The sequence below is a fragment of the Aotus nancymaae genome, unplaced genomic scaffold, assembly GCF_030222135.1.
Source record: "Aotus nancymaae isolate 86718 unplaced genomic scaffold, 86718_ANA_hifiasm-v0.15.2.pri h1tg000007l, whole genome shotgun sequence".
In the NCBI taxonomy this organism is placed as follows: Eukaryota; Metazoa; Chordata; class Mammalia; order Primates; family Aotidae; genus Aotus; species Aotus nancymaae.
The window spans coordinates 36,911,508-36,924,967 of record NW_026988418.1 but is presented as its reverse complement, the minus strand read 5'-3'; the positions used below and the strand labels follow the sequence as shown (position 1 = coordinate 36,924,967).

The window sequence follows — 13,460 nt, the reverse complement described above, 5'->3', positions numbered from 1 at the left end:
CATATTCTATGCTGAAAATTAAATTTATCTAGAAATAAAAAAATTTAGAGCACATTATTGTCAAAGAAGAAATAATAAAATAAGAAACTATTTTAGATGAAAGATAATAAAATTAACATACATAAAAATTTGTAAAATTAGAATCAACCAGTACTTGAGATAGTTAAGAATCAATCATCTAATAATCAATAGTAAAATTTTAGAAACAGAACAAAAATAATATTGACAAAATATAAAAAATTGGAAATAAGAAAGGTGAGCACAAAATTAACCTAGAAAATAAACATATAATAGAGGAGTTCAAAACATAAAATAGAGGGGATCTATAACATTTAATAACATATAATACATGTATATGTACATGTGAATCATATACAATTATCAAATGAGAGTTACAAATAGCTGTTTTACTTACATAAAGAGTATCACAAAATCCCTGTAGTAAACATTATACCTTGTTTTGAAATGTTGAAAGTTTTCTCTTTGAGACAGGAACAATATATAAATGTTTATTTAATTTTTATCCATGTTATATTGTATTAAATGCTCTAGTGATAGTAGTAAGTTAGGAAAATAAAAATAGAAACTGTAAGTATGTATTGAAAGCATGAAATAAAACTGTAATGATGCACAGATAACATTACTGTGTATGCAGAAAATCCAAAATAATATATAAAAAATGATTAAAAATAACTGAATTTATTATACTAAGGATCCTAGGCACAAGGAACTGAGCAAAATAAATTGTATTTTACATTCTAGCAACAAGTAAATAGAAAATTACATTTAAAAACTGATACAATTTATAAGAGAATTAAAAACCCACCTAGAAAATAAATCCAACTAAAAATGTGCAAGTTCTCTATACTGGACACAACGACAGTGTAGAGATCAATTAAATAAGAGTTACACACATGGAGGACTTTATCATGTGCATAAATTGGAAAACTCATTTTTGTCAATTTTATTTAAAATTTTATTTTGAAATTTTAACAACCAAAAATTATGTAGGCAATTTTGAGTACAAAAAATAAAACTGAAAAACCTACAGTATCAATCATCAAAACAAAAAATAGTTAGTTTTTTATTTCATTTCTATCATGCTCAAAAGAAAAAAATACAAACAAATCCATGCTTTTTGTGTTTGGGATATATGCTTAGATAGTAAAATTCTTTAGGTTTTCAATAGACAAGTCATAACAATGCTTCCCTTTGGAAGGGTGTTCAGAGTGTGCATTAATTGAGTATAGGCATGAGTTGGGCATGGATAATGCAGGCAAAATTCTACTCCTGTGTGGTGGGTACATGATTTATTTCTTAATGCTAAATCATTGAGCAGTTCATTTTGTTTCATGCACTTTTCTGTATTCTGTATTTTTTGTGAAAAAACATTTAAAAACTTAAAATTAAACACATCTAAATATATTGTGACATGGGCACATTGGAATAAAGCAATACCAATCTGTGACAGAATTTTAAAACTAAGCAAAGTAAAGCTTGAACTGAGTTTTATTTGGGAGAGTAGGAGTAAGCTAATGGAGTGTGAGGATAATCGAAAAAGCATTCTAGATTAAGAAAGTGCCTATGCAGGCCGGGCACAGTGGCTCAGTGCCTGTAATCCCATCACTTTGGGAGGCCAACGAGGGCAGATCGAGAGGTCAGGAGATCAATCGAGACCATCCTTGCCAACATGGTGAAATCCTGTTTCTACTAAAAATACAAAAATTAGCTGGGCTTGGTGGCGTATACCTGTAGTCTCAGCTACTCGGAAGGCTGAGGCGGGAGAATCGCTTGAACCCTGGAGGTGGGGGTTTCAGTGAACCGAGATCCTGCCACCACATTCCTGTCTGGGTGACAGAGTGAGACTTGGTCTCAAAAAAAAAAAAAAAAAAAAAGCCTATGCAAAGGCTTGAAAGCAAGCAGGAGATTCAAATAATTGAATAAAACCTAGTGTGCCTGAAGCATAGAGATGTGTAAGTTACACAGATTGAGGTACAGCATAATATAGGCAGATTTATAGATAGATCAGGTTAATCTTATAAGCAATGGGTAGCTATTAACCAGTTTCGAGTGGAAATTTTTGCTGTGTGACACAAATGAATTTGCATTTAAAAACTCTGGTTGTAGTGAGGAGAATGGATAGAAAGCCCATATAACATACTCTAGGGGCCCAGTTACTCAGAAAGTCTATGTGAACATTGACAGGATATTAATCTATGATGAAAACATTGGAGATAGTGAAAAATGGATAGATATGTGGGGTTTCTAAACTTGGAGACAAACAGAAAGCTATTGAAACTTGGTTTTTTCATTGGCAAATTAAGCCTGGTGTAATACCAACTGCTAAATCTGTTTTATTTCAAAGGATCACAAGCTTCAATGAAGGAAATAATAATACTTCTACTAGCCAGTTGCATTTCTATCATTAAGAGAAACCAGTACTGTATGTACATATTTCTGCTGGCTGGTTCAAATTTGAACTTAGAGTCTCTACTTCTTAGATGATATCAAGCAAATCGATTTCTTTCAGTAACTGTAGTGTGGTTCACTATTTCTTTAACATGATTGTATCTAAGTAGACATTTTTTGCTACATGACTTACAACAGTTAAAAATGCATACAACGCTGTACACTGTACTGACTCCATCTTTTTTCACATTTTCTTCTTAACTCACTTAACATACACCTTCCTGGTACTTAATACCAAAAGGTCTACTTAATCAATTGCTCATTGTGTTGCACAATGAGTGATTCCAACTTCTCATTAGCTAGTGAAATTTCGTTTGGCTCAGCAATTGTCTTGGTATCAAATGTTTTGTGTTCCACTTTCAAGAACATAGTTTCCCTATTGAGGAGAACTGAGATTATTCATTTCACTCCCCTTTGACTTCATTTTTACTCCTTTCATCATTTACACTGTACAGTGATAGGCATCTCAGAAAGGACTATAAGAATAAGATATATTATACAATGTCAGTGCTTCCTGATCATAATATTGATTACTATAAATCCAAGATCTCTGTAGCAGCATGCCATTGAGGTACAAGTGAAGAAAATGATGCATAGCAATTTCAGTTGATTCATCAGCCATCTAAAATCAAGTCAGTAAAGGTTTTACTAGATTCCAACTCCTAAGTGCAGACTTTCCATCACAGTCTTCTCTTGATCATTTGCATGAAAGGCTTCTGTTTGTTGCTCAGAGAAAAAAGAATCAGATTAAAGTGGACATATTAAGGTAATTTAGCACTGCAAAATAGTCCTCAAGCAGGAACAAAATCCTGCTGGTTTGATATCCAACTCTCACACTATTTTTTTGAACTAAACTTAGGTATTTTTTCTTAAGATGTATGTTAATATATGATGCACCAAACAATTTATTGAACTCTGTTTCATTTAAGTTATTGCCTAATCATTATTCACTAGATGAACAAATAAGGAAAGGTTAAATAATTCATAAATAATGCTTTGAGAAATGCATTGTTCAAGATGAGCAGAACTACTTTTTTCATTTCGTGTAAAAGATTTCTGAAGTATATTTTTTGGGAAAATAAAATATTAACAAAAAATAATGGTAGATTACTGGATACTTTTATTCTATTTCTGCTGGTATTTCTCTCCAGAGCTATTTAAGAGTTACTTTTAACACCTTGACACATTTGTTCTTTTAGTTTTCTTAAACCATTCTCTATGAGCAAATTTCTCTGGTCAAAATGAAAAATCTCCTCCTCTCCTTCTATTTTAACTTATGCAGCTAGTTCATATAGATGCTTTTATTTTCCCCTTTTCTTTTGTATTTGAATTGTCATAAATGGATTTTGAGAAATACTTTTCTGTTTTGGTTTAGTGCATACAGTATGTCTGATCAAGGCAAAAACTTGCTTCCAGGAAGAGGCATGGAGCATAGCTTATTTTTTTCCTTTCCTGTAACACATACAATCAGAGAAACACGTGTCAATAAATTGTTCATTATTGGATGCACAGTGCTGTGCAATCTTTTGTGATCTAGATTCTTCTCTCAGGATAGTTTAAAATCCACAATATATTTATAGAGGTGATCCATGTCTATATTTTAGTTCAAATTTATATTTCATCACAAGTCATTTTATTATTTTTATGCACATTTACTGATCTATGATTATTTTAGCAGTTTTGTTCCTACTATTCCTTTAGCAAAACCACTCTTCAAAGATAAATTTATATGCAAGCTTGTTTAAACACTATTTGTTTAGAATTCAATGTATCTATGTATTTTTAATATAAGACATAACATCAAGTTGTCATTATACTTATGATGCTATAAAACTATAACAAATTATCAACCTCATTTACTTTGTGACATTGTTTAATTTGTAATTATAGAATGATGGCAGAGGGTGGCTTATGGGTAAATCACTTCCATCTTGAGAATTTTAAGTATCATTCAATTGAAATTTAAAATTCTGTCGTTTATAAAAAATGTGAAGTGTGGTTTTATCTTTAAACTCTGTATTGGTATGACAATTGTTACATTACTCTGTTTTCTTTTCCTTCTCCTTGTCTATAACGATACCTAATTTTATAACTTTGTGTGTATTGTGTATTTATAAGTATGACTTTATTTGAAAAATGTAAATTTACATTAAGCATAAACAACAATGCACAATGAGCCAAAGGAACTGCAGGAAATGCTGTCATAAAACTTCAGATTTTCCAAAAGCATTGTTTCTTTAAAATTTCAGCCTTAAATTTAGACAGAATTTAGGGCTCTTAAGGACAAATTTTTGTTAAACAGAAGTGTATAAAGCATGAACAGTCATTTTTATTACCACTTTAATAACTTTGATTTAAACAATTTATTTTCAAATAAGAGTAATACTGACTATTTTGAGTCTCAAAACTTGAATTCTAAAATTAGTTCCTTAGGCTTCTGTTTCAATGGGACAAACACAATCCCCTCTAATCTTTTTGTTCATTTATTTAAAATTGATTTTCTTACTCAATATTTGACTGTGAATAGTAAGAGTGACAACTCCTTTTTTCTTTACTATCCACGGAAGCAAAAGAAATCTGGGACATGAGACAAGAGTGATTTCAGGGGTGTAGCCATAGGTCATGCACTTTCTTCAAAGATGAATTTCAGCCAGGAAGTTATATTTGTGCTTTTATGCTCCAATTTCAGTCTTCTTATTGGAGTCAGTCACTGCTTCAAACTCTCTGCAGTACTTCCATTTTTGCCTTCTTTAAATGGAAGGTTCATGGAAAAAGACACTACATATGGATGATTTATTATGGTCTGGGAAAGGTCACTTTGGGAATAAATTACTAAAACTTGTTATTCCTGAGCATGCACCATTTAAGCTGTTTCAACTAATGTTCAGACATAGCCACTTAAGAATCTGATTTTGTCAGCCTTTAAAGGAGTACTTATATCAAGAAGAATGTTCTTTAACTTCTATTGATTTGCATATAAATGTTTTGTATTCAAGAATTCTGATTTTGTTTCCCAGTTTTGAATCATAGTATTGTTCTTTCAGTTTGCCAGCACTACTTTTTTGTTTCCTGGCTAATTGGACTTGAACTTTTCACAAGCAAAGTACATGCTTCTGCTAGTTCTTCTGATTTTTGTTTTATACCTCCCACCATTTTGTTCTGCTAGAGACATCTGGATCCAGCTATAGCCATTCATAGAATTTTTGTAATAAGGATTTACCCATCCTCCTTGGTGAGGAGAAGCTAATTTAAATAGATGCTTTTGTTTATTGTTATATCTATTTGAGACAATATCCCTTACATGAATAATTTGCAAAGAGTTTCAGTTCCCTCTCAATTCACAATTATCATTTTCATAGCTGAGCAATTGCATTTTTTCCTTCAAATTGACTTGAATTATCTTCATTATTAACTATTCTTTTACTATCCTATTGCCAATGATTTAATAATCATCACACAAATTAAATTTAACATAAGAACCATTTGAAATATTATTTGGCTACAAAATGCATTGGTATTCATTAAGCAGACAAGTCCACAAACACAGGTAGGAGGACAAAAGCTTTCAGGGAAATTGTGAGTGGCAAGTAATAATTTAATACTTCCTTTGCCTTTGTGTTATAAAGCATTTATGTGTTATTTCAAAAAAATGGCAGAGAAAAGAGTTTTGTAATATTGAAATAGCATCATCCAGAGTCAAGATTCTTATTAAGGTGTTAAAAAAAATTGCACGTTCTAGATGTTAAAAGTCCTTTTGAATTCTTTCTGTTTGGCAGCTGTTCAAATGGGTTGCCTTACTCCCCAAATCTTGACCTCAGAACAAGGCATAGTAAAGGTCATTTCTCACTCATATTAGACTCACCCAAGTGTTACTTTTTTGATTTTTGACCACAAATCATCATTCTTGGTACTGTCAGTTCTGTACTTGCATAAGTCTGACCTAATAAGAGAAAAGGCTTTCAATGTGTCCTAGATGATATGTCTTAAATTTGGTTTCAGGTGACTGGAGAAACACTGAACAAATTTCCCCCACTTTGCGAATAACAATTTGTGGTTACTGTGCACTAATGCATTGGAGGAGAGAGCCCTTTATTCAGACCTAAATCACAGGCAAGATGGTCATGTGCTTCTGCAGTCAAGTAAAAGTAGAATCTCTGTCAACGTGAATCAGAATCACTTCTCAGCAATACAGCAGCCTTCAGTCCTTGCTGACAGATTCCTTCTAAGCTCCACAGGGGCAACCATGCAGAAAAAGCAAAATCCTACCTTCAGCCAGGGAGTTTGTGAATATAACACGGCCAATCTCTGTGCATTCACATGGGCGATATAAACCAGGAAACAGTGCTTGCTGTTGATGGCCATTCTCCTTTAGGGGCCTTCCTTTTCCCATGCTTATAATCTTTACAGAGTATGAATCCAGGCGTCCTCTGGATGCAAATGATTTATGAAGGTTAATTCTCTGGAGGAGGGATGATTTCACAATGTGTTTTGTACGAGGTCACCCAATATCCTTTGATTTCTATGTCTGTGTTAATTGCAGCAATTTGAATTATTTTATTTAAATTGCCAGTGAAATTGTAGCAATTATAACAGCATGAACTGTTTCTGTTTGCTTTTTTTCTCTGCTGCATATGCCATTTTGGACTCTATCAGGTTAACTTTATTAGTTCTATAATTTACTTCTCAACTTTTATATCTGCAGGTTTTACAGAAGATTGGTGTCAGCAACATGATATTGACTTCTTTTGCACATAATTTAGGTGATGCTACATAAAGACACAGCTATCTTCAAAGGCACAGACAGTTTTCTTTCAATGGTCATGTGTTATATTGTAAACGTTACTGCCTGGCAAGAGACTCAAGTGGTTAATCCACGGATTCCAAATCTGAGTCTTCATGTTGAACAGGTACTCCCTTTTTTAAGTTCTGTGTACAAAGATAAATAGAAAGAGGTCTATAGAAGTTCACAATTTGATTTTTGTTTTTGTTGTTGTTATAGTATTTGAGACAGGGTCTCATCCTGTAAGCAAGGCTGGAGTGCAGTGGTGCAATCACAGCTCACTGCAGCCTTGATCTCCTGAGCTCAAGCAATCCTCCTGCCTCAGCCTCCAGAGTAGCAGGGACCACAAGTGTGTACTAGCATCACCAGCCGATTTTTGTATTTTCTGTGGAGACAGAGCCTTGCCATGTTGCCTAGGCTGATCTTAAACTCCTGGGCTCAAGCAATCCTGCTTCCTGAGCCTCCCAAAGTGCTAATATCACAGACATGAACATGAGCCAGTATGTCCAGCTGGGAGTTCATAAACTGTAGTACAAAATTATCATAGGCAATTTTGACTATAGTCTTCATCCCGGTAAAACACATTTCAAAATAGAAGCTAATACAACTGCGTCTCTCCTTCACCCTTGCCATGCACATTAAACCCCATTACCCTAAACATGGATTTGAGAATAAACTACCTCATAGCTATGTATGCCTGTCTGAGGAGAGAGGAAGTAAGAAACATCTCTTTCAAATGTTTCTCTCCCTTTACTTGAAGGTCTCATTTTTCTTTCTCAAACGTAGAAGTTATCTTTTGGTTCTGATGATCAAAAGTTGATGGCTAAAGGAAGCCCAAAGACAATTTCATCTCTAATAGGTTCTGGTTCATACTAGCAGAGTAAAATCAAAATATACTTCCACTAAATTATAGAGAGACTCTGCACACACAGTCAGTTACAAAAACTACATTCTTAAGAGATGCAAAGGGATTTATAATGTCATTTGCCTTGGTTTACCTATATCCTGATATGGTTTACCTATATCCTGATAAGGTTTGAGTGCATCCCCATCCAAAATCTCATCTTGAGTTGTAATCCAAATTATGATCTCCACATGTTGGGGCAGGAACATAGTGGGAGGTGATTAGATCATGGGGGTGGTTCCCCCATATGGTTACTGTGGTAGTGAGTGAGTCCTCATGAGATCTGATGGTTTTATCCACACTTTGCTCTGCAGTGTTTTCTCCTGCCATTATGTGAATAAGGATATATTTGCTTCCCCTTCTGCCATGATTATAAGCTTCCTGAGGCATCCTAAGCCATGCATAATTGTGAGTCAATTAAATCTTTTTCCCTAAATTAGCCAGTCTCAGGAAGTTCCTTATAGTAGCAAGAAAATGGACCGATACAGTAAATTGGTACCAGGAGTGGGATGCCACTGTAAATACACCCCAAAATGTGGACATGACTTTGGAACTGAGTAACAAGCAGAAGTTGGAACAGTTTTCAGGGCTCAGAAGAAGACAGGAAAATGTAGGAAAGTTTAGAACTTCCTAGAGACCTGGAAGGCTCAGAAAACAGGAGGATGTTGAAAAATGTGAAACTTCCTAGAGACTTGTTGAATGGTTTTGACCAAAATGCTGATAGTGATATGGACAAAGAAGTCCAGGCTGAGTTGGTCTTGGATGGAGATGAGGAACTTCTTAGGAACTAGAGCAAAGGTGATTCTTGCTATGTTTTAGCAAAGAGATTGATGGCATTTTGCCCCTGCCATAGATATCCGTGAAACTTTGAACTTGAGAGAAATGATTTAGGATATCTGGTGGAAGAAATTTCTAAGTGGCAAAGTATTCAAGAGGAAGCAGAGCATAAATGTTTGAAAAATGTGCAGCCTGGCAGTGTAATAGAAATAAAAAATTTCTGGGGAGAAATTCAAGGCTGCTGCAGAAATTTGCATAATTAGTGAGCTAAATGCTAAACACCAAGATAATGAGAAAAATTTCTACAGGGTGTGTCAGAGACCTTTGCTGCAACCCCTCCCATCACAGGCCCAGAAGCCTAGAAAGAAAAAATGCTGTGTGCAGCCTTGGGACTTGGTGCACTATATCCTAACCACTTCAGCCATGCCTGAAAGGGGCCAAGATACAGCTCATGCCATGGCTTCAGAAGGTGCAAGCTCCAAGCCTTGGAAGGTTCCATGTGATGTTGATGCTGCTGGTGTGCCAAAGACAAGAATTGAGGTTTGGGAACCTTCACCTTGATTTCAGAGGATGTATGGAACTGCTTGGATGTCCAGGCAGAGGTGTGCAGCAGCAGAAGAGCCGTCATTGAAAACCTCTGCTAGGGAAGTGCAGAAGGGAATACGGGGGTTAGAGCCACCACACAGAATTCCCCACAATGCACTACCTAGTAGAGATGTGAGAAGAGGGCCACCCTACTCCAGACCTCAGAGTGTCAGATCCACAGACAGCTTGCATCATGTCCCTGGAAAAGCCTCAGACACTCAATGTCAGCCTGTGTAGCCAGGAGGGGGGCTTTACCCTCCAAAACCACAGAGGTGAAGCTGTTCAAGGCCGTGAGATTCTACCTCTTGCATCAGTATGACCTGGATGTGAGACATGGAGTCAAAACCAATCATTTTGAAACTTTAAGGTTTAATTATTGCCCTATTGAATTTCAGACTTGCACGGTGCCTCTAGTCTCTTTGTGTTGGCCAATTTCTCTCATTTGGGACAGGTGTATTTACCCAATACCTACATCCCCATTGTATGTAGGAAGTAACTAACTTGCTTTTGATTTTACAGGCTCATAGGTGGAAGAGACTTGCCTTGTCTCAGATGAGACTTTAGACTTGGACTTTGGAGTTAATGCTGACCAGTTAAGACTTTGGGTGACTGAAAAACATGATTGTGTTTTGAAAGGTGAGAACATGAGATTTGGGAGGGGTTGGGGGGGAATTACATGGTTTGGCTATGTCCCCACCCAAAATATCATCTTGAATAGTAATTTGAATTATAATCCCCACATATTGGGGGAGGAACCTTGTTGGAAATTATTAGATCATGGGAGTGGTTCCCCCATGCTGCTCTCAGGGTATTGAGTGAGTTCTCATGAGAGCTGATGGTTTTATAAGGGGCTTTTCCACCCTTTGCTCTACACCTCTCTCTCCTGCCACCATGTGAAGATAAATGTGTTTGTTTCCTCTTCCACCATGATTGTAAGTTTCCTGAGGCCTCCCCAGGCATGCAGAACTGTGAGTCAATTAAAACTCTTTCCTTTATAAATTACCCAGTCTTGGGCAGTTCTTTAGAGCAGTATGAGAACGGACTAATACATATATTTTCTGACGTCTAAAATCTTCCAAATTATTTCTCAAATCTTTTTCTGTATCTTACACATTTTGGTAAATGATATCCTTAGAAAATGTGTTGCCATTTTTAGTTGTGAACATTTTAGGAATATTCAGAGCATTTTGATATTTAAACCTAATAGGATAGGAACCTCTTCTCATATTGTGAGATGTCAGATACTTTCCTAAACTGTAAATGTCATTAATTGAGAAGTATGCAAATATAAGTTAACCTGTCAGGCAGACAGTTTCATCTCCTTCCACTCACAAACCTATTTGTCCAATTTATTACAATATGTTTAATGATACAATGTTGTTAACAATAATTTGGCTATTATAGATAGAAATCTTGGTCCAATTTTGTTTTTTAAGGACAAATTAAGATTATCAACACTAAGATCTCTACCAAACTTTCTATATCAATATGGTAGGCACAGTTCTAAGGACTTATCTGTAAAATGTGTCACTGCTGCTAATCACTGTCTGACACTATAAAGATTAGTTTACTATGAAAATGAGTTTCAGAAGACTAGACAAAACAGAGAATGATTCATGGTTGCAAAATGAAATGCTACATTGTTTCAAGGATTATAATTAACTTTTCTGTAGTGCCAACTAGCTACAGCATTTGAGATCACGTGGTAATGACTATCTCCTTCCTTCATCAATTACAGTTAGAGGAGAAGAGACTTGCTAGTTTCTCATAGACCACACATATGACTAATCCCAGGAATTTGGAGGGAACTTTTTGTGAACATGGAAGTTTGAAACTGGTTTTTCTGAAAGATTTTTTGTTGTTGTTGTTGTTGTTGTTTCCCAAATTCATGGCTTTGGGCCACAGAAACTATCACCTTTATTTCTTGTTAGTGACTTTTGTTTACAGCTCTGCTCATTTGTTTTCTAAGGGAAATCTGGTTGCACACATAATTGCAAAGCAGAAATAAAACAGACTCATGTGAGATACTCTTGCTACTCTTGCTTTTGCAGATCTCTGAGTAATTAAGAAAGGTAATTAGGTATGCTGTGGCCATTTTTCATATGGTGCTCTTGCTAGATTTGATCCAGGGTGAACACAGGAGACCAGCAGAGACATGGCTTGAAAAAAATTCTAATAAGGGAAACTGGTGGTTACTATACTTTAATTTATGATTTCCCACTCATTTTAACTGGGTCACCCCAATGATATTATCTTCTTTCTACTTGTCTCCCAGCTGAAGCTTTTTTTTTTTTATGAGAAATTACACTGCATCCTAGTAAAAAAACTTTTTACAGTACACGTATACAGACAATTAAATCTAACAGGGATGCTATATCTCTTTACCTTTATAATGATAAAGTTTATTCCTTAATCTGTCCTCTAAATTCTGAAAGGTTTTGTAATCCATGCCACACACATTACCACCTGATTATATACTGCATGCTTTCATAGTTTATATGCTGATGCATAAAACGGGGACTGGACCAGATTATTTTCAATGCCCTGCAGCACCTGGACTTCTTCCTGGCCCCCTGGTACGCTCTTAAATTGTACTTTGATTTTCAACCCAAGATCTACTTGTTATTTCTCTGGTTGAAAAACAGATCAGAAAATAATAACATCTATTATTTATTTTACAGGAACATTTAAAAGTATAACTAAAAAATAAAAAACAAACTTTTTTATTTTATGTATTTCTATTATAACATATATATCTGATAATTATGTATTATTAGATAAATTACACAGCCTATTATATGAGAAAAGAAAATAATGATGCTACTTTTCATTTGGAAGGAGCTTCTGACAGCAGTTCCAGTTTCCACTACATAAAAATACTATTTTCATTACCTACTTGAAAAACCAGTCAACCAAAAGGCAAATCCCTTAGGTAATAGATTTTGAAGTTAGGCAGGACTGAGTTTAAGTCCCTGGCCAGTTGCTTCCTATCTTTGTGACCTTGGGTAAGTTGCTTGTTTATTCTTTGGTTGAGCCTCACTCTCTTTCTGTGTAAAGAAGAGAAAATGATCCTTGTCGTGGTTCCTAAGCAGGTTCCGTGACATATGTGAATATGTCTCACACAGTACATGGCTTCTGACAGGGGCTTGGTTAGCTTCCTTTTTAAGTAGAAAATCTCAGGAACACAGATAAACAGGATATTGTTTCATACATTTCATCAATTTATATACTACTAAGAGAATTTGTGGTTTTGATGATGTTAAATTTTTATTTGCACTGTGATAGTCACTTATTTCTTAATTTTCTCCACACCTGCGAAGTGCAGCAAGCTGAGATTGTGTATAAAATTTTGCATAAAAAAATTTCCAAGATAACTTTCAACTAACCAGATGACCACAATATTAAACAGTGACCTTTGTGGGAAAAAGAAAAACAGAGAGAAAAAAAAAAACATAAATTACCCTGTTACCTCCTATTTTAATTGTAAACTTGTATGAATTTAATGCATTAAAGTTTCAGTGCTTAATTACATTAAAAATGGGGCAAATTTTTGGCATTTCATGAACAAATATTACATAATGACTACTCACAAGGGGTCATACTCGACAATCTATTGAATTTCTTAATAACTACTGTCTCATAAAATAAATTTTATAAAATTATTTTTCTATAAGAAGCTCTTTGACTTCTCTCTTGTTTTAATGTTTTTTTTTAAAATCTTTTTACAGAGAAACAGCGGAGGGATGCCATAGCAGTGTCTATGACCATTTGTTTTATAGGGAGATGTGACAAACAAATGATTTAATAACAGTCATCTTCCCTCACTCCCTAGACTCAGAAACTATAAGGGGGAAAATGCAGTAAAATTATGGTTAAGTTACATAATTCTTTATACTGAAGAGATCTTAAATCAAAATCTTCAACTTGTTCACCTTTTTCCCAGAA

General features: G+C 34.9%; 1 protein-coding gene across 1 annotated transcript in view; it reads left to right on the top strand.

The window, feature by feature from the left end:
- Positions 1 to 10,568, top strand: part of LRRIQ3 (leucine rich repeats and IQ motif containing 3) — a 287,561-nt gene extending 276,993 nt beyond the window's left edge. Inside the window, exon 9 of the mRNA XM_021667704.2 lies at positions 10,035 to 10,568. Within this exon, the coding sequence (XP_021523379.2) occupies positions 10,035 to 10,071 (37 nt within the window). The 3' untranslated portion in view covers positions 10,072 to 10,568. The remainder of the gene's footprint in view (positions 1 to 10,034) is intronic.
- The last annotated feature ends 2,892 nt before the right edge of the window (positions 10,569 to 13,460 follow it).